The sequence below is a fragment of the Schistocerca americana genome, chromosome 8, assembly GCF_021461395.2.
Source record: "Schistocerca americana isolate TAMUIC-IGC-003095 chromosome 8, iqSchAmer2.1, whole genome shotgun sequence".
Lineage (NCBI taxonomy): Eukaryota > Metazoa > Arthropoda > Insecta > Orthoptera > Acrididae > Schistocerca > Schistocerca americana.
Window position 1 is genome coordinate 376,025,485 of NC_060126.1, and position 23,367 is coordinate 376,048,851.

General features: G+C 43.5%; 1 protein-coding gene across 1 annotated transcript in view; it reads right to left on the bottom strand.

Moving 5' to 3' along the window:
* Positions 1-3,012: 3,012 nt before the first annotated feature.
* Positions 3,013-23,367, bottom strand: part of LOC124544650 (UDP-glycosyltransferase UGT5-like) — a 67,572-nt gene continuing 47,217 nt past the window's right edge. Inside the window, exons 3-6 of the mRNA XM_047123263.1 lie at positions 18,843-19,432; positions 10,421-10,643; positions 7,504-7,723; positions 3,013-3,671 (exon numbers count right to left, since the gene is read on the bottom strand). Of these exons, the coding sequence (XP_046979219.1) occupies positions 3,365-3,671; positions 7,504-7,723; positions 10,421-10,643; positions 18,843-19,432 (1,340 nt within the window). The 3' untranslated portion in view covers positions 3,013-3,364. The remainder of the gene's footprint in view (positions 3,672-7,503; positions 7,724-10,420; positions 10,644-18,842; positions 19,433-23,367) is intronic.

The window sequence follows — 23,367 nt, forward strand, 5'->3', positions numbered from 1 at the left end:
TTTGCTGTTTCTTTCACGACAGGTGCGATAATTATTCTCGCTAATAACCTGAATTTTAAATATGCATTTCACATTAATAGCCTTCCCCCACGACGCAGCTAATCTGCATACAATATCAGTTGCCCAGTCGCTTTGAAGTTAAATGCCATTATGATGGCACTCAAGAGTTTCTACACTCATTGTATAAGAGAGCACTTAGTGTAGTTCAGAGATTACAGCTGGAAGGTAATACAATGAAAGTTCGTTCAGTTTGCATTTTTCGCTCTATCTTACTCTATAGCATGAAGTCTTGGAACAACTCTGTGCCCTCACAAAGAATATTTTCAGTCCAGGAAAAAGCAGTTCCAACGATCGGTTATGTCAGATAGCGATCTTAAAAAAAGAAGGAAAGAAAGATCATTGTTTTACAACTTGCCAACAACGAGGTCATTCCAGACGGAGCACAAGCTCGGGTTGTTTCCAGGATGAGGAAGGAGATCGGCTGTGCACTTTCAAAGTTACCATCCCATCATTTGCCTGGAGTGAGTTGGGGAAATCACGGAGAACCTAAGTCTGGATGGTCGAACGCGGGTTTGAGTCGTCGTCCTGAATACGAGTCCAGTGTGTCAACCATTGCGCCACATCGCTCGAGTCTTGAAAGTAGTCCTGGTCAGTGTTCAAGCGTCTCGAAATTCTGACTGTGTCTGTCTCGTGAGATTTGTGGTTAATGATACCGATTCATTCGGAAGGAACAATGGTTAATAATATGGGTTCAACAAAAAAAAAAACCTGCCGTTTCACTCACTTCCAGAAAAGGTGATCACTACTCACGGATTAGGCCTTACGCCTGTTCCTACTGGCCGACTCCTGCCTACAAGGCAGTACGAGAAGCGATATACGCTTGCGGGACATGTGATCAGCACGTCGCCGATCTCTCCAGATGTTAATGCCAGTAGAATATTTCGGCGGGGTACCGGGCATCAATCCCGGGTCCCTCACCTTTGAAGGCATTCGAGTATGGAGGTGGTCACTCAGTAGCATTAAACAGAAAAAGATTTGATTAATAAGATTTGTTTATCAGTTGTACAGGAAGATGTGCATTATTTCGTAGTTTTCATTTCCAATACGACTGCGGCAGAACTGTAAATTTGAGTGACAAACCTCAGGTTTTCGAATTTAAGTTGAAAGGCTTCCTTAAGACACAACCCTTTTATTCTATGCCGGCGATCCACGCAGTACGGTAGTAGTATTTATTGCGTAAACTACTGTAAACTTATTGTTCTTTCAATTTTTATTTTTTCCTCTTTTGATAGTTAAAATTTCTTGCCGTCTTTCTCTGAATTATGTAGTAACTCGTTCCATGGCCAAATGCCTTTGAGCCACATGGTTCTACACATCCTTGTCAATAAAATTAAATGACAGTTGTAATGAGACTAATATCGCTGTCGCCTGTGTATACCAGTTATCATTTAATCATTACAAGTAAGGCTTTTATTGCTCACTGCAGTACAGCACATGCTATTTTTAAGAAAATCTCGTACAAATGAATGTAAAAACGTAGTTAAATTACTATTTACACTATCATTAACATTACATGAAATGAGTCAAGTGTAGCCCAGTAAACACTAAAAGTTCAAAATTAATCTGCTCTTCATGTCATATAAAGGGTGATTCAGCTGCCCCTACTGATGTAGTTTTATGCAGCCCGCTATGTTAGATCTGGCCTTCAAAAACCACGAGCGAAATTTCCACAATCTCTCGCTCGTTACGTGCAAACTGTTAGTCCAACAGAAAAAAAATCACCAAGACATTTATTTAATGAAGTTAAATTTTGTACTGGGAGAGACCTACGCGAATCGTGACAAGACGCCTTACGACCACACGGCTACCCCGCGCGGCAAACATTGTCCAACAATTCTGTGAATTTTAACAGCATATAATAAACAATTCCATCGGCGTATTCATCAGGGCTTTTGACTATGGAACTACTGTGCTTCTAAGGATCAAACTTGGATGGAATTATCAACGTTATTAGTTTTATCGTAACGTTTACCTTAGTCGTTTTTCGTTAACTACCCTTATTACCACACGGCTACCCCGCACTGTAAACATTGTCCAACAATTCTGTGAATTTTAACAGCATATAACAAACAATTCCATCGGCGTATTCATCAGGGCTTCGGACTATGAAACTACTGTGCTTCTAAGGATTAAATTTGGATCGAATTATCAACGCTACTAGTTTTAGCGTAACGTTTACCTTAGTCTTTTTCGTTAATTACCCTTATGCGTGCGTTCAAATTAATAGTGTTAACAAAGTAGCCGACTATGCTGGTGGCGCAATAGATCAATCAATAGAGACTACAAAAGATCGAATATCGTGAACAGTGGGTGTGGGGATTCGGGGTTGATTTGGGGGGAGGAGACCAAATTGCGAGGTCATAAGTCTCATCGGCTTTGGGAAGGATGAGGAAGGAAATCGGCCGTCCCCTTTCAAAGGAACCATCCCAGCATTTGCCTGTGGTGATTCAGGGAAATCACGGGAAACCTAAATCAGGATGGGCAGACGTGGGATTGAACCGTCGCCCTGCCGAATGCGAGTCCAGTGTGCTAACCACTGCGCAACCTCGCTCGGTCTCGTGAACAGTTGGTGTAGTCGCAAAATTTTATTTAGTGGTAAGAGGGAGTGCCACGAATAACACACTTTAATTCTAGCTGATGAGGAATGTGTGTGTTGGGGGGAGGTGCGATTGAAAGCAATTTTTGTACGTTTTCTGGAATAACCATGGTCTCCAGTGAATGCGTATCCTATTCCGATATTTAACTGCCTACAAAAAGGTCCATTTTTCTGTAGGACTAATAGTTTCCGCATAGCGAGAGAGAGAATATGAAAATCTCGCAGGTGTTTTTTTAAGGCCATATGTAACACTGTGGGTTGCATAAAACAACATCTGTAGGGGCAGATAAAGCACCCTGTATGTCTCATCCACCGTCTCCACTTCAGATCTTGAAGACAACAGGAGAATAAACAGATTAACTTCAGTAAAATATATTTTCATAACGTTATTGTAGTTAATGAAGCTTTCCAACTACTCATCCCTTCAGAGCCTAACGAGTATGTGAATTCCCAGCACATTTCTTGTGAACGACTAGAGTACTTTGAAGTTGGCTAGCAACAGAATTCCAGCCAATAAATAAGGTCAGACATGAGATGGGGCAGAAGGGCTTTACCTAGGTGTAATAGCACTCGGAGACTTGATATCACGTTTTGTAACGTGAGTCGCAAATCGTCATGGACACGTTGTTTGTACTGTCAGTTATTAATCCTGTTACACTGAGAGTAGTGTCTCTTCGGCTGCGGCACCGCTAGGGTAAGACGTCTCCTTTACTCCTTCTTCGTTGTTTTCTTTTTCTTCTGTTCGTGTGACGCAGAAGTTCTTGCTGTGATTAGCATGTAGAGTGTCCTGACTGCCACGACAGCGATTATAAGCACTAGGAGCGCTCCAGACAGCAGCAGGGCAGCGACGTCCAGCAGGAGGTACTGGTACCAGCTGAGGTCGAGGGCGGCGCTGCGCAGGTGGGGGGCGCCCCGGTGCCTCAGCACGTACTCTGTCCAGTACACGGCCGTCTCCACAGGGCTCTCTGGACGGTCCCAGAACAGGCGGGACCGCTGCTCCGCCTTCTCGCGGTATCTGCAAACAGAGACATGTGACATCAGATCTGGAAGTACACTAAAAACTGTTAACAGATAATCACGATATGTATTGAATGTGAGTAGGCTTACATAAAGCATAGGACAAGTAAGATGAAACAAACGAATCGTGAAAATACAAACTAACAAGCTCAAATGTAAGGAAGATATACGTATCAGTTCAGAATAACTCTTAGCTCTAATACGAACAGTTATAAACTCTTAGTTATCTCATCGGGAAAATCCGATTTCTGTTCAGAAAATAACCGCTGAGTTCTACATCGACATCTACATACACATTCCGCAAGAAACCGTACAGAGTGTGGCGAGGGTAACCTGTATCTCTACTGGTCATTTCCTTTCTCGTTGCTCTCACAAATAGTGCGAGGGTGAAGCGACTGTCTACACGCCTCCGTATGTGCCCCGGCAGAAAATCCAAAGAGTTTCTGGTCGTATGTTAGCGGCTAGAAACAATCAATGCCTTCCTTGCGTGAGAGCAATGGAGATACTATTGTAGACAGTGCTGCCAGATCAGAGTTACTAAACACAGCCTTCCGAAATGCTTTCACAAAAGAAGACGAAGTAAATATTCCAGAATTCGGATCGAGAACAGTTGCCAACATGACAAACGTAGAAGTAAATATCCTCGGAGTAGTGAAGCGCCGGCCGTAGTGGCCGAGCGATTCTAGGCGCTGCAGTCTGGAACCGCGCGACCGCTACGGTCGCAGGTTCGAATCCTGCCTCGGGCATGGATGTGTGTGATGCCCTTACGTTAGTTAGGTTTAAGTAGTTCTAAGTTCTAGGGGACTCATGACCTCAGCAGTTAAGTGCCATAGTGCTCAGAGCCATTTGAACCATTTGAGTAGTGAAGCAACTTAAATCACTTAATAAAAACAAGTCTACTGGTCCAGACTGTATACCAGTTACGTTCCTTTCGGAGTATTCTGATGCATTAGCTTCATACTTAACAATTATATACAACCGTTCGCTCGACGAAAGATCCGTACCCAAAGACTGGAAAGTTGCACAGGTCACACCAATATTCAAGAAAGGTAGTAGGAGTAATCCACTAAATTACAGGCCCATATTGTTAGCGTCGATATGCAGCAGGATTTTGGAACATACATTGTATTCGAACATTATGAATTACCTCGAAGAAAACGGTCTACTGACAAACAGTCAACATGGGTTTAGAAAACATCGTTCCTGTGAAATACAACTAGTTCTTTATTCACATGAAGTGTTGAGTGCTGTTGACAAGGGATTTCAGATCGATTCCGTATTTCTGGATTTCCGGAAGGCTCAAATGGTTCAAATGGCTCTGAGCACTATGCGACTTAACTTCTGAGGTCATCAGTCGCCTAGAGCTTAGAACTAATTAAACCTAACTAACCTAAGGACATCACATACATCCATGCCCGAGGCAGGGTTCGAACCTGCGACCGTAGCGGTCGCTCGGCTCCAGACTGTAGCGCCTAGAACCGCTCGGCCACTCAGGGCGGCCTTTCCGGAAGGCTTTTGACACTGTACCACACAAGCGGCTAGTAATGAAATTGCGTGTATATCGAATATCGTCTCAGTTATGTGACTGGATTTGTGATTTCCCGTCACGGAGGGCACAGTTCGTAGTAACTGACGGAAAGTCATCGAGTAAAACAGAAGTGATTTCCGGCGTTCCCCAAGGTAGTGTTATAGGGCCTTTGCTAGGAGACAATCTGAGCAGCCGTCTTCGGTTGTTTGCAGATGACGCTATCGTTTATCGACTAATAAAGCCATCAGAAGATCAAACCAAACTACTAAACGATTTACAAAAGATATCTGAATGGTGCGAAAAGTGGCAGTTGACCCTAAATAACGAAAAGTGTGAGGTCATCCACATGAGTGCTAAAAGGAACTCGTTAAACGTCGGTTACACGATAAATCAGTCTAATCTAAAAGCCATAAATTCAACTATATACCTAGGTATTACAATTACGAACAACTTAAATTGGAAGGAACACATAGAAAATGTTGTGGGGAAGGCTAACCAAAGACTGCGTTTTATTGCCAGGACACTTAGAAAATGTAACAGACTTACTAAGGAGACTGCCTACACTACGCTTGTCCATCCTCTTTTAGAATACCAGATAGGACTGACGGAATACATCGACAAAGTTCAAAGAAATTCAGCAGGTTTTGTATTATCGCGAAATATGTGAGAGAGTGTCACAGAAATGATACAGGATTTGGGCTGGACATCATTAAAAGGAAGACGTTTGTAGTTGCGACGGAATCTTCTCACGAAATTCCAGTTACCAACTTTCTCCTCCGAATGTGAAAATATTTTGTTGACACCGACCTACATAGCGAGGAACGATCACCACGATAAAATAAGGGAATCAGAGCTCGTACGGAAAGATATAGGTGTTCATTCTTTCCGCGCGATATACGAGATTGGAATAATAGACAATTATGAAGGTGGTTCGATGACCCCTCTGCCAGGCACTTAAATGAGATTTGCAGAGTATCCATGTAAATGTAGATGTAGATGTATTCGAACATTGTAAAACAAATGTGCACTTACAGGCTATGTTGTTTTACGATGGTTGAATACGTGTGCTGGCACTGTGTCACAGCGTCACGAATGTATTTAACAGTATTGACAACGACATGCTAATGTGTCACGTTATAGATCCACCCCTTGGCGCCTACACTTTTCTAGCGAGTCGATGCAATAACATGTCAGTAAGTGCCTGAAGGTCACGATCAGCTGTCTCCTTGAAATGTTACGCTCAACATTATCCGAAGCGACGTCCGTAAACCACTGAAGCGCTCAGTCTGTTGTTGGTAAACTTCCCTGGGGCACTTCTGACAATACCCTTGTTTCTGAAGAACATTTGCCGTCGAGGACAACATACTGCGTTCTATTACGTAAGAAGTCTTCGGGAAGCTAGAGGTCTTGGTACCATACAAAAGTAAACAGCATTTGTTAAGTCAGACGGATACTTTCCTGCTGGTTTATTGTCTCGCGTATAACAAGGTACGATGTTTACAGTACACGAAACAAGAGGTTTCCCTCAGACTATATTTTTGAACAATCGACTGTTATCCTCTTACTGTACTTAAAGACAAACTTCCGATGTGCCAACTACAGCTGCGATAGGGACATCGCAGGAAGAACAGCGGTGCAGATGATGTGGCGGAGAGCACTGAAGCTATGACCAAATGATTCAAATCACCGAGAGGGGCGATTTGAGTGAAGCAGACAAACGAAGCCAATAACTATAGAATGCAACTGTCAGCTCATTGCAGATGGAGCACTTGCCACTGGATAAGAAAAAGATACTCAATCGACAATGACTTTGAAGGAACCATGTCAGCAATTACCTGAAGATATTTAGGAAAACCATGGAAGAAGCAGAATCAGGGTACCATAACCGACATTAATATTAAAAACTATTTTAATATATCGCTGATTTTTCAGTGCCAGTTACTCATTTCCTTCGTAGTATGACTAGATTAGAGCTCCCTGGATCATGTTCGATCTATGTAGCTGCTTGAGCGAACTGCCGTGTCTGCATCAACCTACACATCTGACGTCTGGTTCTGATTTGCTAGCGGAAGCATATGGAACTGAAGGCAGATCGAAATTAGTGATACTGTAATGGATATGTGCAACTGAAACTGAAGAATAAATTTTAAAATTGTTCTGAATCAGGGTAGCTGCTCTGATGTGGTACATAGTTCCATTTCGTTCAGCATAAATAGCACCTAAGAGAACTTGAGTCGCAAAAGATTACTTGCAAATTATGCTAAACAGTTTACGAGACACAGAAAGATGGAGAATAACTCACATTGGGTTATTTAAAACTTCATGAATAGCCCATTCCACCGACTGGATAGTTATGTTCTGCAGATCTAGTTTGATGCCGTTACCGCAGTGAACGATTCTTTGGACATTATAACCTTGCTCGGCTCCGACTGGTATGCCAATCAAGGGAACACCCCGAGCGGTCGCTTCCAAACTGCTCTGCAGTCCTCCGTGGGAGATGAAGAGCTTCACGTTTTTGTGAGCTGAAACAGAATCACTGTAAGAGTCAAACACTCATGTTACTGTTAAAAATACATGATAAATAGTTATGTTCAGGTGTTTACCTCTCAAAACAAGCTCACCACAGGACTGACAAGTAGTACGTATTTAGTAATGGCGCTTGCATAGGCAGGTCAATTAGTAATACAGGTAAATATACTGTCAGTGAAAGCTGAAGAGGTAGGTTAGACTTAACTGGAATTACTAATATACGTTAATTGTAGTTCAGGTTATTATTTTTTTCACGGTCGCTCAAGACTGGAAGTTCGTCCATTCATTCTAACGCAAATCTGCAAGTGTAGCGTTAGGAGGTGGAACAAGTTATATACTGTGTTCAGTGCCTTTTTCTGCAAGCGTATATTTGCCCAACACTAACTCTCTCTATCTCCGTCTCTCTCTCTCTCTCTCTCTCTCTCTCTCTCTCTCTCTCTCTGTCTCTGTCTGTCTGTCTGTCTGTCTCTTTCCCTCTTTGTTTCGTCTTTGGGGTCTACACATGATATTCAGTAATGTAATCCAGATTCGAAGGTGTCTACTGTGATCACCGTCTTCATATCGTCATTTACCGTACGGTGAGAGAGAAGTGTATGCAATATGCCTGTGAGTGAAATAACTATTCGCATGTTATGTTATAGACATCTTTCCTTATTCTCAAGACATTTTCAATTTTATTACATGATACACAGTTGGTATGAATTCAAAGAAAAGATGGTCACGGAGAGTTTCATCCAATGATTGCTGGAAAAGGAATACTTTGTTTTCGGAGAGTAATTTTTGTGGCGAGTCGACAAAGCAATCTCAGATCATACTCTTGAAATATTCAGCTGAAGGATTTTCCGCTTCTTCTCCTCAAGGTATCGATACACCAACAGCACCGTAGTGTAACTCCACTGTTGGACAGCGACAAAGACGCAGTTATTATAACAACATACACTGTGTTTCAAAGAGAACTACCTTATTTCAAAACTCCATATGTATTGATAAAAACATACGACAAACATGGGATGAATTTCAAAATGCTCACAAAAATCTTGGTAGTTTTAACTATGCCAATACAAATGCTCTGCGTCTCCACCAGCAGCAGAATGCCACTGAGAAACTGACGTACTTTTTATCCATTGTGGTGGAGCTCCATGCTTCTGAAGATAGCTCAACGCTGGACAGGGGGCACGGTAACCCGAGACACGGCCCTGCACTCTTGACGTCCAACATCGCCAGACGTGACACCAAGCGATTTTTTCTCGTGGAAATTTGTGAAAGAAAGTGCGTTCATCTCCCCTTTGCCTCGTGACATAGAAGAAGCGAAGAACAGAGTAACAGCTGCCATAACTTCTGTAAAAGCAGATACATTGTGTAAATTTTATGACGAACTCAGCTATCGCCTAGATGTTCTTCGTGCTGCTCTTGGTGGACACATAGAACATTTGTAATAGCATATTTAAAATTGTTTGTAGACTTAGGGAACGCTTTTGACAATGTTGACTGGAATACTCTCTTTCAAATTCTAAAGGTGGCAGGGTAAAATACAGGGAGCGAAAGACTATTTACAATTTGTACAGAAACCAGATGGCAGTTGTAATAGTCGAAGGGCATGAAAGGGAATCAGTGGTTGGGAAGGGAGTGAGACAGGATTGTAGCCTCTCCCAGATGTTATTCAATCTGTATGTTGAGCAAGCAGTAAAGGAAACAAAAGAAAAATTCGGAGTAGGTATTAAAATCCATTGACAAGATATAAAAACTTTGAGGTTCGCCGATGACATTGTAATTCTGTCAGACAGCGAAGAACGTGGAAGAGCAGTTGAACGGAATGGACAGTGTCTTGAAAGGAGGAATTAAGATGAACATCAACAAAAGCAAAACGAGGATAAAGGAATGTAGTCGAATTAAGTCGGGTGATGCTGAGGGAATTAGATTAGGAAATGAGACACTTAAAGTAGTAAAGGAGTTTCGCTATTTGGGGAGCAAAATAATTGATGATGGTCGAAGTAGAGACGATATAAAATGTAGACTGGCAATGGCAAGGAAAGCGTTTCTGAAGAAGAGAAATTCGTTAACATCGAGTATAGATTTAAGTGGCAGGAAGTCGTTTCTGAAAGTATTTGTATAGAGTGTAGCCATGTATGGAAGTAAAACATGGACGATAAACAGTTTGGACAAGAAGAGAATACAAGCTTTCGAAATGTGGTGCTACAGAAGAATGCTCAAGTTTAGATGAGTAGATCACATAATTAATGAGGAGGTATTGAATAGAATTGGGGAGAAGAGGAGTTTGTGGCACAACTCGACAAGAAGAAGGGGCCGGTTGGTCGGACATGTTCTGAGGCATCAAGGGATCACAAATTTAGCACTGGAGGGCAGCGTGGAGGGTAAAAATCGTAGAGGAAGACCAAGAGATGAATACACTAAGCAGATTCAGAAGGATGTAGGTTGCAGTAAGCACTGGGAGATGAAGAAGCTTGCACAGGATAGAGTAGCATGGAGAGCTGCATCAAACCAGTCTCAGGACAGAAGACCACAGCAACAACAACACATTTAAAATTTTAAGATTTTGTATTTTGTGTGTACCGGATGTTTGTAGTATATTTTGATCAATATGGAGTTTTGAAATCAGGTCATTCTTTTTGAGACACACTATATTTCGGCAAGTGATAATGCACTTTGAGAGAAACCGTAGTGGAACTTACCTAGCAAGTCAGACTGTGGAAACCATTTGCCAAGATGCACATTTTCTGGCTTCCCAGGCATAGTGTCCGTCTCCCATTTCCACAGGACCAGTTGTTTCAGTTTAGAGAAAGCAGTTAGAAAAGCTTGAACACTCTCCTGGGGAAAATCAGTACTCCTTACAAAAGATCCCATGCTGAAGAAAATGACGCCGTCATTTGCGTTGTCCATTAGCTTCTTCAAGTCCTACAGCACACAAAGGAAACGATAATAGGTGCGTCACGACAAAATAAAAGGCCGATGTTTCTTAACAGGTATAGCTACACAGTTAATTTAATAACTCGTAAATGACGTTACTTAAAGTCTGTGAATATGACACTTAACTGCACTACCCTATGTTTCGTTGTGCGAAGTTCGCGTATGTCAAGGCTTTACTCGTATTGGCAAGTGCTGTGTTATCCAAAGTACGTCTACTTGAAAATCATATCTGAATGTTTGTCGATCTGAATGTTAGTGTAGTGTTCTTTCACAGCAGCACGGTAATCGAAAAACCACGTAATACAAAGTACGAAATTAAAATATTAATGTGCTTCTACTCTTTGTCCGCACAGAAACACACACAGAGAGTACATCATTGAAATTTTGTTTTTGTTCCAGATGACAAGCACAGTACATACATATTGCTAATTGGTGGTTGTCAGAGTAGTCCATGTACTTCAGGATACAGCCACTGAAAATCGTCAAGAGGTCCAAAAACTCCATGCGCCCATTGATGGTCAGTAGCTTTGGGACCACTGTAAATGTTAGTCACAACTCTCCGCTCATAATTTTCTAACAGTACGTATCACCCTCTTGAACTATGTCCAAAAAAAGTCACTATCCTGACCTCTGGAAAACATTACATCCAACAAACCTTACCCATGACATCACATCCTACGTACTCCTCACCTTCACCTCCAAGTTTATCAAACTATTATTATAAATGCTTTCCCAGCTCATCTAAACAAGCACCTACAGCTTCACGTTAACCAGTGCAACTTGTATTCTAAAATCTCTTCCGATTACCAACTTCTGTTCTATTCAGCCGATATCGAAAACTCAGGCATTTTAGTAAACACAAAGTTGAAAAATATTCCTGACCGCTGGCTACAGGTCGTCTCTTAAGTTACTTTCCAAGATAGTACGTGGAACGAATACCGTCTATCCTCAGACTCGAATACCAACAGACTTCCGACAGATGAATGTTTTTTAAGTAGTATCTTTTCATGCTTCCAGCGCCTTTAGGTGGTTAAAACCCCACGAGCTTCCGATTGAGCTCAGCCATTGTCAAGTGGTAAATGACTACCGCGTCGCCTTGGCTACGCCTTTATATAGCCACGTTTCTGGCTGTAACGTCACTAGTGCTCTCTTCAGGACCCATAAGAAATACGGGTCCCACAACGAACTTGTGTCGTCACACTAGTCGCCTTGTCCACCATACTTAATGCTCGGCTCTGACAGAGCTCATGGGAAATCATTATGTCAACGAAAATGTACCCACTAAAGCTCTTAACTTTGTCGATGCTATCGAGAGCATGCAAGCATTTAAACGCGCAGTTAGAAATTATTAAGCTTGTTTGAAATAGTTACTCGCTCCCTGCTGGAGACAGCTGCGGGCATTCGTAAGACTTACAGTGTCACGTGCTGTGTCTTACGTACGGTGGTCTGTAATTCTCGAGGGTCTTGTGTTTTCTTCCTCGCCAAATATGGTAATATTTTCGCCCCGCGTCCGTCGTGCCCGCTTAGATCTCGCGATGGCTGGGTAATAGGCTGTGCTGAGTAGCAAATTCCTCCAATTTTTATTTCTACAGTTTTTACCCCTTAAAGCGTGTTAAGGATAGCGTAGGTATAAGCACCTCCCGTGTTCCGTCCGGCGTTGCTCCACAGTGTGTACTGTTTGGCCAACGCAGTAACAACCATAATGACATGGTATCTCGTACCCTCCTGACGTTCCGAGTCCTAGACCGTCCTTCACAGGCCTCATGAATAGTCAAATTTTTGCTGGGGGCCTGAACACTGATGAAATGTTGTCTCTCTTCGGTATCCAGCTAATCTTTCCCGACCAGTGCCATAGAAATATAAAGACGATAATTTCGCACTCTCTTCTGCAGTGGTATTTTTCCTGAGAATCACACCAGAAATAGCCTGGTGATGATTGTAGCCATTTTACTGGAAGCCTCTTCGGAGGTGGCTTAGTTCTAGTAGCACGATGGACGAGCGAATTCAGAACGTCACGCTTTTGTGCCAGAGGGTGGTGGATGAGAGCGTGCAGAAACCGATCTGTGTGTGTTGGTTTCCTATAGCCACTGTGGCTGAGGAGCTCACTGGTTTTCCGGCGAACGAGGTCATGAAGGAAGAGCAATGCACCACACGTCCACGGGGCCAGATGATAAATGTGTCGTAGCCGTAACGGTAAAAGTAACTCGGCTTAGCTGGAGCCGCGTCGAAAGCGATGTCTTCAACTTTCTCCACAAAAAAGTTGGCTGTGCATGGAGCTAACGTGCTTCCCATCGCCAAGGCCTCCAACTTTACGAAATACTGGACGCAAAATAGTAAATACTATGATGAGAACTAGTGCTTCAACAGTTTGTGTGTGTTTGTGTCTGTTGGTATAACTGGGAGAGGAGACCTATACAGTCTTTGACAGAAACACGCGTAAATAGGGAGACCACATCAAAAGTGACCATAATACTGTATCATCTTGCCCAAGAGGGAAATGTTTAATTCGACTGATAAATGTATCAGTGTTCTCGATGTGATGCACACAGCGACCCACATGCGGTGTAAGGAGGCTGGCCAGATGTTTTGCCAGTCTATAAGTTGATGGTGTTCTCAGTGAATCTCCGGTAGGCCATTAAGAGTAGGTGGTCTCTGCCCCTGAGAGAGGTGATTCTTATAAACGGCCTCTTCCAGGGGTGACTGTTTCAGGAGCTTCCTCATCATTCTTGACGTCGGGTCCCATGGCAGTTTCCGGTAGGTATCCCCGTCGAGAATCAATTGGATTTTAGCGTCCTAGTCAGCTTTTTTTCAGAATGACGGATGCATAGCCCTTGTCAGCTGACAGAAGCACGACAGGAGGGAAGGGGGAATCGTTAGGGAGTTGCAAGACGTCCCTTACGTTCAGACCAAATTAAGTTAGTCAGGGTGGTTTAGGTTTTGAAACAACCGGCACGTTTCGCGACGAATTTCGTCTGCACTCTCACAAGGCATTTTGCGGATTTTTGTGTCTAAGGTCTCTCATAATATCACACCTATGGATACTCCGAAGCGCTGTCGCAAACGTAAGACCTTCCTTAAATGCCGAAACGGCACCCGCGTCGATATCTCTCTCTGTCATATTGATGACCGTACTGTTGATTTGGTTCTGCACCGTGTTGTTGTTGAGGCGGCAGGATGAACTTCCCTTCCTGTTTCTCTGTGGTCTTCTTCCACGATGGGCTTTGCAGTGAACCGATGGTGCCACTATAGCACATCATGTCTCATTGCAGAAGAAGACCACAAACAAATAGCAAGAGAAATGTCATCAATATAACGGACAGAGATGTCGACGCGGGTGCCATTTCGGCATTTGAGAAAGGTTTTAACGTTGCACCAGCGCTTAGGGGCATCCCTCTCTGTGAAATTATAAGAAGGGTTGAACGAGCTTTCCGCAAGATGTCTCGTGAGAGTGGAGACGATATTCGTCGCGAAACGTACTAGATTGTTTTAAAATTTAAACCTTCCAGTTTGACTTGACTAGGACTGGTCGTCATGGACGTCTCGCGCTCCACAACGATTCCCTCATCGTGACTCTACTAGCTGACACGGCCAGTGCATCCGTCATTCTGAATTAACCTGATTACGACGCTAAAGTTCAGCTGATTCTCGACGAGAATACCTACCAACTGCCGCAGGACCCGTTGTCAACAATAATGAGGAAAACATCAGAGCTCCTAAAACAGTCATCACTGGAAGAGGCCGTTGTTAAGGATCTCCTCCCATAGGCCAGAGACTATCTACGCTTTATGGGCTACCAGAGACCCACGAAACGGATTCTCTTCTTCGCCCCTGTGTTAACTCCATTGGTTCACCAACTTACAGACTGGCAAAACATCTAGACAACATGCGGGTCGCTGTGTGCATTACGTCAAAGGAACACCGACGACTTTATCAACTGAACTATACATCTGCGTCTTGGGCAAGGTGTGTATCGGTCAGTATTGATGTGGTCTCTCTACTTACGTGTGTGCCTGTCAACGCCTGCATAGATCTCCTCTCCCAGTTATCTGAAAAGACGATTGTGGAACTGTTTAGGCACAAGTTGACATCGTCGTATTTCCTATATGGCAGCCAGTATTTTGACCAAATGGACGGCGTAGCGATGGAAAGATCGATACCTCCATCCATAGCCAACCTTCTTATGGAGATCTTTGTAGACATCTCTTTGTAAACGGCTCCAACTAAGCCAAGTTACTTTTGTCGTTACTGCGACGACACATTTAACATCATGCCCCATGGACATCAAACACTGGGAGACTTCTCAGAACACGTGGATGGCATTCACGACCAAATTATGGCTCTGAGCACTATGGGACTTAACTTACGAGGTCATCAGTCCCCTAGAACTTAGAAGGACATCACACACATCCATGACCGAGGCAGGATTCGAACCTGCGACCGTAGCAGTCACGCGGTTCCGGACTGAAGCGCCTAGAACCGCTCGCCGAACGCGGCCTGCACAACCAAATTATACTTACGATGGAAATAGAGACAAATGGTGCATTTCCGTCCATTGACGCCCTGGTTCGACGGAAAACCAATGGGCGCCTCAACCACAGCGTCTGTAGGAAACGAACACACACGTATCAGTATCTGTACGCTCCTAGCCGCCACCATCTGGCACAAATGCGTGGCGTTCTGAACTCCCTCGTCCATCGTGCTAAAATAATCTCAGAGACACTGGAAAACTGCAACAAGAACTAAGCGACCCCCGAACAGCCTTCCAGGAGAATGGCTACAATCATCACCAGGTGCCAGCCGGAATGGCCGAGCGGTTAAAGGCGCTACAGTCTGGAACCGCACGACCGCTACGGTCGCAGGTTCGAATCCTGCCTCGAGCATGGATGTGTGTGATGTCCTTAGGTTGGTTAGGTTTAAGTAGTTCTAAGTTCTAGGGGACTTATGACCACAGCTTATGGCTCCCATAGTGCTCAGAGCCATTTGAGCCATTTCATCACCAGGTATCACAGGCTATTCCTGGTGAGAATCGCAGGAAAAACACCAGCGAAGAAGAGAGTAGCAATCTATCGTTTTTACCTTTCTGTGACAGTCTCGGTAAAAATTAGCTCGCTCTCGAAGAGACAACATTTCATCAGCGTTCAGACCCCCAGCAAAAGTACGGCAGCTCATGTGGCCTACGAAGGGCGATCTAGGCCTCAGAACGCCAAGATATCATGACAGTGGGGCTGCTACTACGTCGGCCAAACATTACGTACTAGGCACCCAGACATCGTGAAGTTGAAGCGGACGTGATGAACGCGGGACGAAAACACTACCACATTTAGCGAGGAAGAGAACACCCTTGACGTCAAGGACAGCAGCGTGGCCACACAACGGCGAGACCAAGGCGACACATGGCAGCCACACAGATCTTGACAGCATCCGAGGAACACCTGACTTGGTTGGTAGCCTGAGAAGATTTTATTAATTCATATCGCCGTTAGACAAGCATTCATACAAATGTCTCTTTGCTTTTTGACTCTGATGTTTTTAGTTAATAAGTACAGCTCAGTATAAACCATTTCCGTACAATGATAAAAACTGAAAAATCGTTCATTGTACAACAACAGTTTGCATACGTTACAGACCATCGGGCGCAGCACACAAAACTGATTCAGATTAGGTTATTCGACTCTGTGTCGCCCTTCTTGATGCGTCTCAATACGTGCATGCAGGAGTAAACGTCTTTAAGACACTTTACACAGCATGACTACATGAAACCTCTCCGATTTCCAAATGCAGTTAAATAATGAGACATACATACTTGTGGTTTGTAGCATCATCTAAAACAATTCAAACACTTTTGTGTAGATTTTTGTTCTAAACCATTCCTTTCTTTTATTTCAGGTGCTAAATAACTACCAGTAATGACTACACCACTACAATGCATGGTGTGTTATGTGGAAACAAAATGACCCTCTGCTGTCCAAAGAAATTTCCGAAGTGAATCTAAAAGGGAGAACAGCAAACGTTTATTATGGCTTGTTACGACAAATTTTCAGCCACTGGAAGTGTAAACAGACAATCAGGTTCTGGAAATAAATGCACACCTGGTGAAATGGTGGAGGAGATCAAGAGACTTTCAAAAGAAGCCCAGCAGTGCTTGTCGAGCATCCATCGCTCAAACGTTTTGAAGGTGCATACTGGTGGGAAAAATCAGCTGCTAAATAAATATTGTAATTCATGGTGAAAATCTTCGGATGTCTTTTATTTTCCACAGCGCTACATTTTCAACCTTAGTTGAAATACAAAATGTCACAAGTTAGTGTAAGGTTATAAACATCGTACTTACAGGCATAAATGGCTGGAATGTTACACCATGAAATAAAAGGTTACAAGCAGCTGTTGCAAGACGACCATAGTCACTAAAATTGTCAGCGATATAATAACTGTACAAATCAATTGTCACCACAAGGCTTATTCACGTCGAAAATCAGTAACAAACGAACGGATGAAAACAGGTCAAGTAACACATGGAGAACAGGCAAAGATAATCCATAGTAAACATAAAAATATCACAGCATATGTTAACAATTGACCCATCAACCTAACAAACAACGTGCTGCAATATAGTCTTTGGTTAAAAGTAAAAACTGTGAAATAGATCGTAATATTAAGTTAGAACACAAACAGAAACAGAGAACGTCAAACTGACTGTGAATTACATTCAACTAAACCGAATGCATAGTTAAATATTCTAATTTTAAGCAGCATAACCAAATAAGAGGAAGAGCGGAGTAACCATTTCTTTAAAGCGTAATTTTAATGATCCACTGTGAGCATAGGACAATGAACAAAAAAGAAAAGTAATATGGAGGAAAGAGAGGGAGAAAGGGGGTGAGAACCCATAAACGATATTATTGAGCAAGTCACAGTGTCTATAGACCAAGGCAGAGACGAATAAAAAATAAACGATAGCAAGCTAGGGGGGAGGGGGGGGGGCGGAAGGAAGACGGAAACCAACTAGAGGAGAAGGTGGAAATACAAATTAGGAAGAAGCAGGGAAATGAGGAGAAGAAACTGTGGTAACAAACACACGAACACAGGACATAGCTTACAAGTATTTTATTAATGTAAGCTTATAAAATACTTATGTAAGCTACGGGCTGTCCTCAAGTGTTCTGTTGGCACAGTTTCTTCTCCTCATTTCCATGTTTCTTCCTACTTTCTGTTCTCGCCTTCTCCCCTGGTTGGCTTCCGTCAGCGCATTAATATACAGGGTGACAATTATTGAACTATATGAAATAAAATCGTCATAACTTCTCAACAGTTTGCGTTATAATGTTCAAACTGCACGGTTGGCAGCGGATATTATGGGAAATAGTATGCGCATTGTTATTTGGTTAAGCGATGAAGCGCTCTTTCATTCTGATGGGTTCGTCAGTAAGCAAAATTGCCGCATTGGGGGGACTGAGATTCCGCATTTCGCGATCGAGCAGTCTCTTCACCATCAACGGGAGACTGTGCGGTGTGCAGTGCCCAGTCATGGAGTAATCGGTGCGATATTCCTTGACGGCAGAGTGACTACCGAACGGTATGTGAAAGTTTTGGAAGATGATTTCATCCTCATTATCCAAATTAACCCTAATTTCGACAAGATGTGGTTCATGCAAGACGGAGCTCGACCCCGTCGAAGCAGGAGAGTGTTTGATGTCATGGAGGAGCACTTTGTGGACCGTATTCTGGCTCTCGGGTACCCAGAGGCCACTGGCATGGGCCACGATTGGCCACCATATTCTACGGACTGACCACATGTGACTCCTTTTGGTGGGGCTGTATTAAGGACAAGGTGTACAGTAATAACCCCTACACCTTGCTGAACTGAAAACAGCCATTCACGAGGTCATGCAGAATTTCGCTATTCATCTGCGTCACATCATCGCCAATGATGGCAGGCATATCGACCATGTCATAACCTAAATCCGAATATCTGTAGTGACATTTACATGTTGAATAAAGTTTGTGCATGCCGCCGTTTCTAATTTACGTTTTTTTTTCATGTAGTTCATAATTGTCAGCCTGTAACATTTCTATGGACCTTGTATATTGAAATAAAAATCTGATCATGGTCATGTCTGTATATCAGAAAAATTGGTTAAGGATTCTAGTATAAGGCACTAATAATCCTACTAAAAGCGCTGTACCTACCTGTGGTAGTGCCTGTGGTTGCTGTATGTGCATACCGCCGGTCTCAATCACGCTGGGTAAGTGGGGTCGAGGGTACGCGAAGCTCACGTGGCTTTGGACGATCAGCAGTGACGCATTAGCTATCAAAGCTGACACACTTGGCATTGTAGGATCTTTGAAATTCTGCTTCATCATTTCATCAATTTTCGGGCAGTAGTAATAATTGAACACATATCTTGCATACGCCACTGACAGAGAGTTGTGCAGCCGCTGCCAGAAAGTCATGTGGTCTGTATATGTGTACACAACATCCGGAACATATGATGGTGTATACGGATCACCAACTGCATCTCCTGTAAAGGGAAACCCTCCGAAGGAAGACAAAGCGACCACAGGAATGCTAAATTTGTGTGCCAAGCCTAGGAGACACTCGTCCATGAAATATTCAATAAGAAGCAGATCGAACTTTTTCTCTTTTGTGTTGATCAGTTTCTGAATAGACTCCAGCTGGAATAATTTCCCACAAATATCGATGCCCGCGTCCACCAAGACATCATATAGCTTCATACCTCCAGCTGAAGATTGTAGTTTCATGGTATTTCCACTTTTTGCTGAAAAAAAATCCGAGACTGTATTAATACCCAAGCCATTATGAAAGATGATAGAGAGTGCAGTACATATATATATCATGTTAATACCACACAGTCTGGAGCCGAGCGACCGCTACGGTCGCAGGTTCGAATCCTGCCTCGGGCATGGATGTGTGTGATGTCCTTAGGTTAGTTAGGTTTAATTAGTTCTAAGTTCTAGGCGATTGAGGACCTCAGAACTTAAGTCGCATAGTGCTCAGAGCCATTTGAACCAATACCACACACATTGGCAACAATACAAGAATTCAAGAATCATGAGGCACAGAAATCTTCATGTAACGCTTTCTGGTTCTGTGTAAACCTTGTAACACATCCAGTAACAAGAGGCGCACAGGTGTTGTACAGGAACCAGCTCCTCCTAAAGCCCAGACGCATAGGCAGGTTTTACACTGGGGGTACAAAAGTTGTGCGATTGCGATAGGAATGTATATAGATGGCAATAGTATCGCGTACACAAGGTATGATAGGGTGGTGCATTGGTGGAGATGTCATTTGTACTCGGGTGATTCATGTGATAAGGTTTCCGAAGCGGTTATGACCGTACGGCAGGAATTGACAGACTTTGGTCGCCGAATCGTAGTTGGAGCTGGACGCATGAGACATTCCATTTCGTGAATCGTTACGGAATTCAATACTCCGAGATCCACAGTGTCAACAGGGTGACAAGAATACTTAATTTCAGGCATTACCTCTCACCACAGACCACTCAGCGGCCCTACGGCCTTCACTTAACAACGGAGAGCAGTGGCGTTTGCGTAGAGTTGCCAGCGCTTACATACAAGCAACACTACATTAAATAACCGCAGAAATCAATGTGAGACGTACGAAGATCATATTCGTTAGAGCAGTGCGATGAAATTTCACGTTAATGGGCTGTGGCAGTAGAAGACAGACGCGAGTGCCTTGGCTAACATCACGACGTCGCCTGCAAACGCCTCTCATGGGCTCGTGACCATATCGGTTGGACCCTAGACGACGGGAAAACCGTAGCCTGCTCAAATGAGTCCAGATTTCAGTTGGTACGATCTCATTGTAGGGCTCGAGTGTGAGCTGAACCTACGAAACTATGGATCCAAGTTGTCAACAATGCACTGAGCAAGCCAGTGGTGGCTCTATGATAGTGTGGGCTGTGTTTACATGGAATGGACTGGGTCCTCTGGCCCAACCGACTCTATCAATGAGTGGAAATGGTTACATTCGGCTGCTTGGAGAGCATTCGGAGCCATTCGTGGACTTCATCTTCCCTAACAACAATGGAATTTTTATGGATGACAGTGCGCCAAGTGAGAACATTCTGGACAAATTGAGTGAATGATTTAGCCACCTAGATCGACCGACATGGATCTCAGCGAATACTTATGGTATATACTTGAGAGGTCGGTTCGCGCACAAGATCCTGCACTAGCAAAGTTTACACAATTATGGACTGCTATAGAGATAACATGGCTCAGTATTTCTGCAGGGGATTTACGTCGACTTGTTGAATCCATGCCACGTCAAGGTACTGCACGATGAGGAGAAAAAATAGGCCCGATACGTTATTAGGAGTTCGAGAAGAGAAATCTGATTCAGTTCTGCAAACCACTCCAGCACCATTTATGAGATGTGTCTTTACACATCTCATAAATGGTGCTGAAGTGGTTCTGCTGGAAACAGATTATCCCCTCAGGATATAGTTGAAGCACTGATAGGATCTTAATATTACTCATAATGCAGGTATGCTGAGGAGCATCAAGTCGGCCATCTATCCTGTGAAGCACACCATATCCATTGAAAGACATTCAACCCAAACTGCTACAGACGGACAGCCACAGCGAGATGACTCATGGGATGTATTTGGGGTCTAAACGGGCGTCTTGCGACCTGTATACTCGTTCTGGACAATTTTTCACTGAGGACAATACAGATTCGCCGGAAAAATTGACGAGACTGTCCTGATGGTTGTATGTTTGCTAAGTTGTCCAGCCTCTCGAAGCTGTTTCTGCACCTTAGATTTTGCCATGAAGGGTTGACAAGTTCGTTCTTCTGGATAAGTGTTGTCACACGCCTACTGGTTTCTCCAGTATAACGATAATGTTTGATCCATCGTTGCGTAGTTGCGCTCGGGAAATACGAAGGTCACTCCGAAAGAAATGCAAACTATTTTTTTTTAAAAAATCCATGTTTTATTCTACATGTTTGAAAGTTTTACAGTGTGTAGATACATCCTGTAGGAACAATATTTTCATTTCTCCACATAATTTCCATCCGTCTCAACTGCCTTTCGCCATCTTGGAACCAACGCCTGTATACCCGCACGGTAAAATTCTGGACCAACCTGATGGAGCCACTGTTTGGCAGCATGCACAAGGGAGTCATCGTCTTCAAACCTTGTTCCACGAAGAGAGTCTTTCAGTTTCCCAAAGAGATGATAGTCACATGGAGCCAGGTCAGGACTATATGGTGGATGTTTCAGTGTTGTCCATCCGAGTTTTGTGATCGTTTCCATGGTTTTTTGCCTGACATGTGGCCATGCATTGTCGTGCAACAGCCTGCCGGGGTGGCCGAGCGGTTCTAGCCGCTACAGTCTGGAACCGCGTGACCACTGTGGTCACAGGTTCGAATCCTGCCTCGGGCATGGATGTGTTGATGTCCTTAGGTTAGTTAGGTTTAAGTAGTTCTAAGTTCTAGGGGAATGATGACCTCAGAAGTTAAATTCCATAGTGCTCAGAGCCATTTGAATTTTGTCGTGCAACAGCAAAACATCCTGCTTTTGCCGATCTGGTCGAACACGACTCAGTCGAGTTTGAAGTTTCTTCAATGTCGTCACATATGCATCAGAATTTATGGTGGTTCCACTTGGCAAGCAAGAGTCCTTGGGAATCGCAAAACACCGTAGCCATAACTTTTCGAGCAGAAGGTGTGGTATTGAATTTTTTTTTCTTGAGTGAATTTGCATGATGCCACTCCAATGATTGCCTCTTCGTCTCTGGCGAAAAATGATGGAGCCATGTTTCATCACCTGTCACATTTCTTACAAGAAATTCATCTCCACCATTCTCGTACTGTTCCAAAAGTTCACTGCATACCGTTTTTCTTGTTTCTTTGTGAGCCACACAACATCCTGGGAACCCACTTGGCACAAACCTTTTTTAACGCCACACTTTCAGTATTCTGCAAACACTTCCTTCCCCTATCCCAACGTAGCGTGACAATTCGTTCACTGTGATGCGTCTGTCAGCAGTCAACAATTCGTTAACTCTCTCCACATTGTCTGGAGTGTGTGCAGTACGAGGCCTGCCGCTGCGAGGACAATCTTCAATATTGCCGTGCTTGCTTTCATCACGCAACCTACTTGCCCACCGACTAACTGTACTGCCATGGACAGCAGCATCTCCATACACCTTTTTCAACCTCTTGTGCATGTTTCCCACCGTCTCGTTTTCACAAAACAGGAATTCTATGACACCACGTTGCTTCTGACGAACGTCAAGTGTAGCAGCCATCTTGAAGACATGATGTGACGGCGCCACTCACGGAAACAGGTTGAATTAAGTTTGAAAACAAGCGGGAAGGAAGTAAAACTTTCACACATGCAGAATGAAAACTGTATTTTTTTACAAAAATAGTGTGCATTTCTTTTGGAGTGACCCTCGTACCTTGCCCTGGTCTTCCAACGCCGTCAGATTCCTTTCCTTCACAAGAGCGATGAAGCGGTCACGAATTGACTGCGGGGCAAGGCGCATACACGAGGCGGTTCGACTGAAAGCTACGCGGTGCAAGTATCTGGCCTTGCTCGTGTAATGTTATTGGCTATAAGAAAACTAATGGTACGCTGGCAGACCTAACACACCGTGACAATGAAACTGAGAATAATTCTAACGTATTATGTCAAACACAGATAGTAGGTTTAAGTT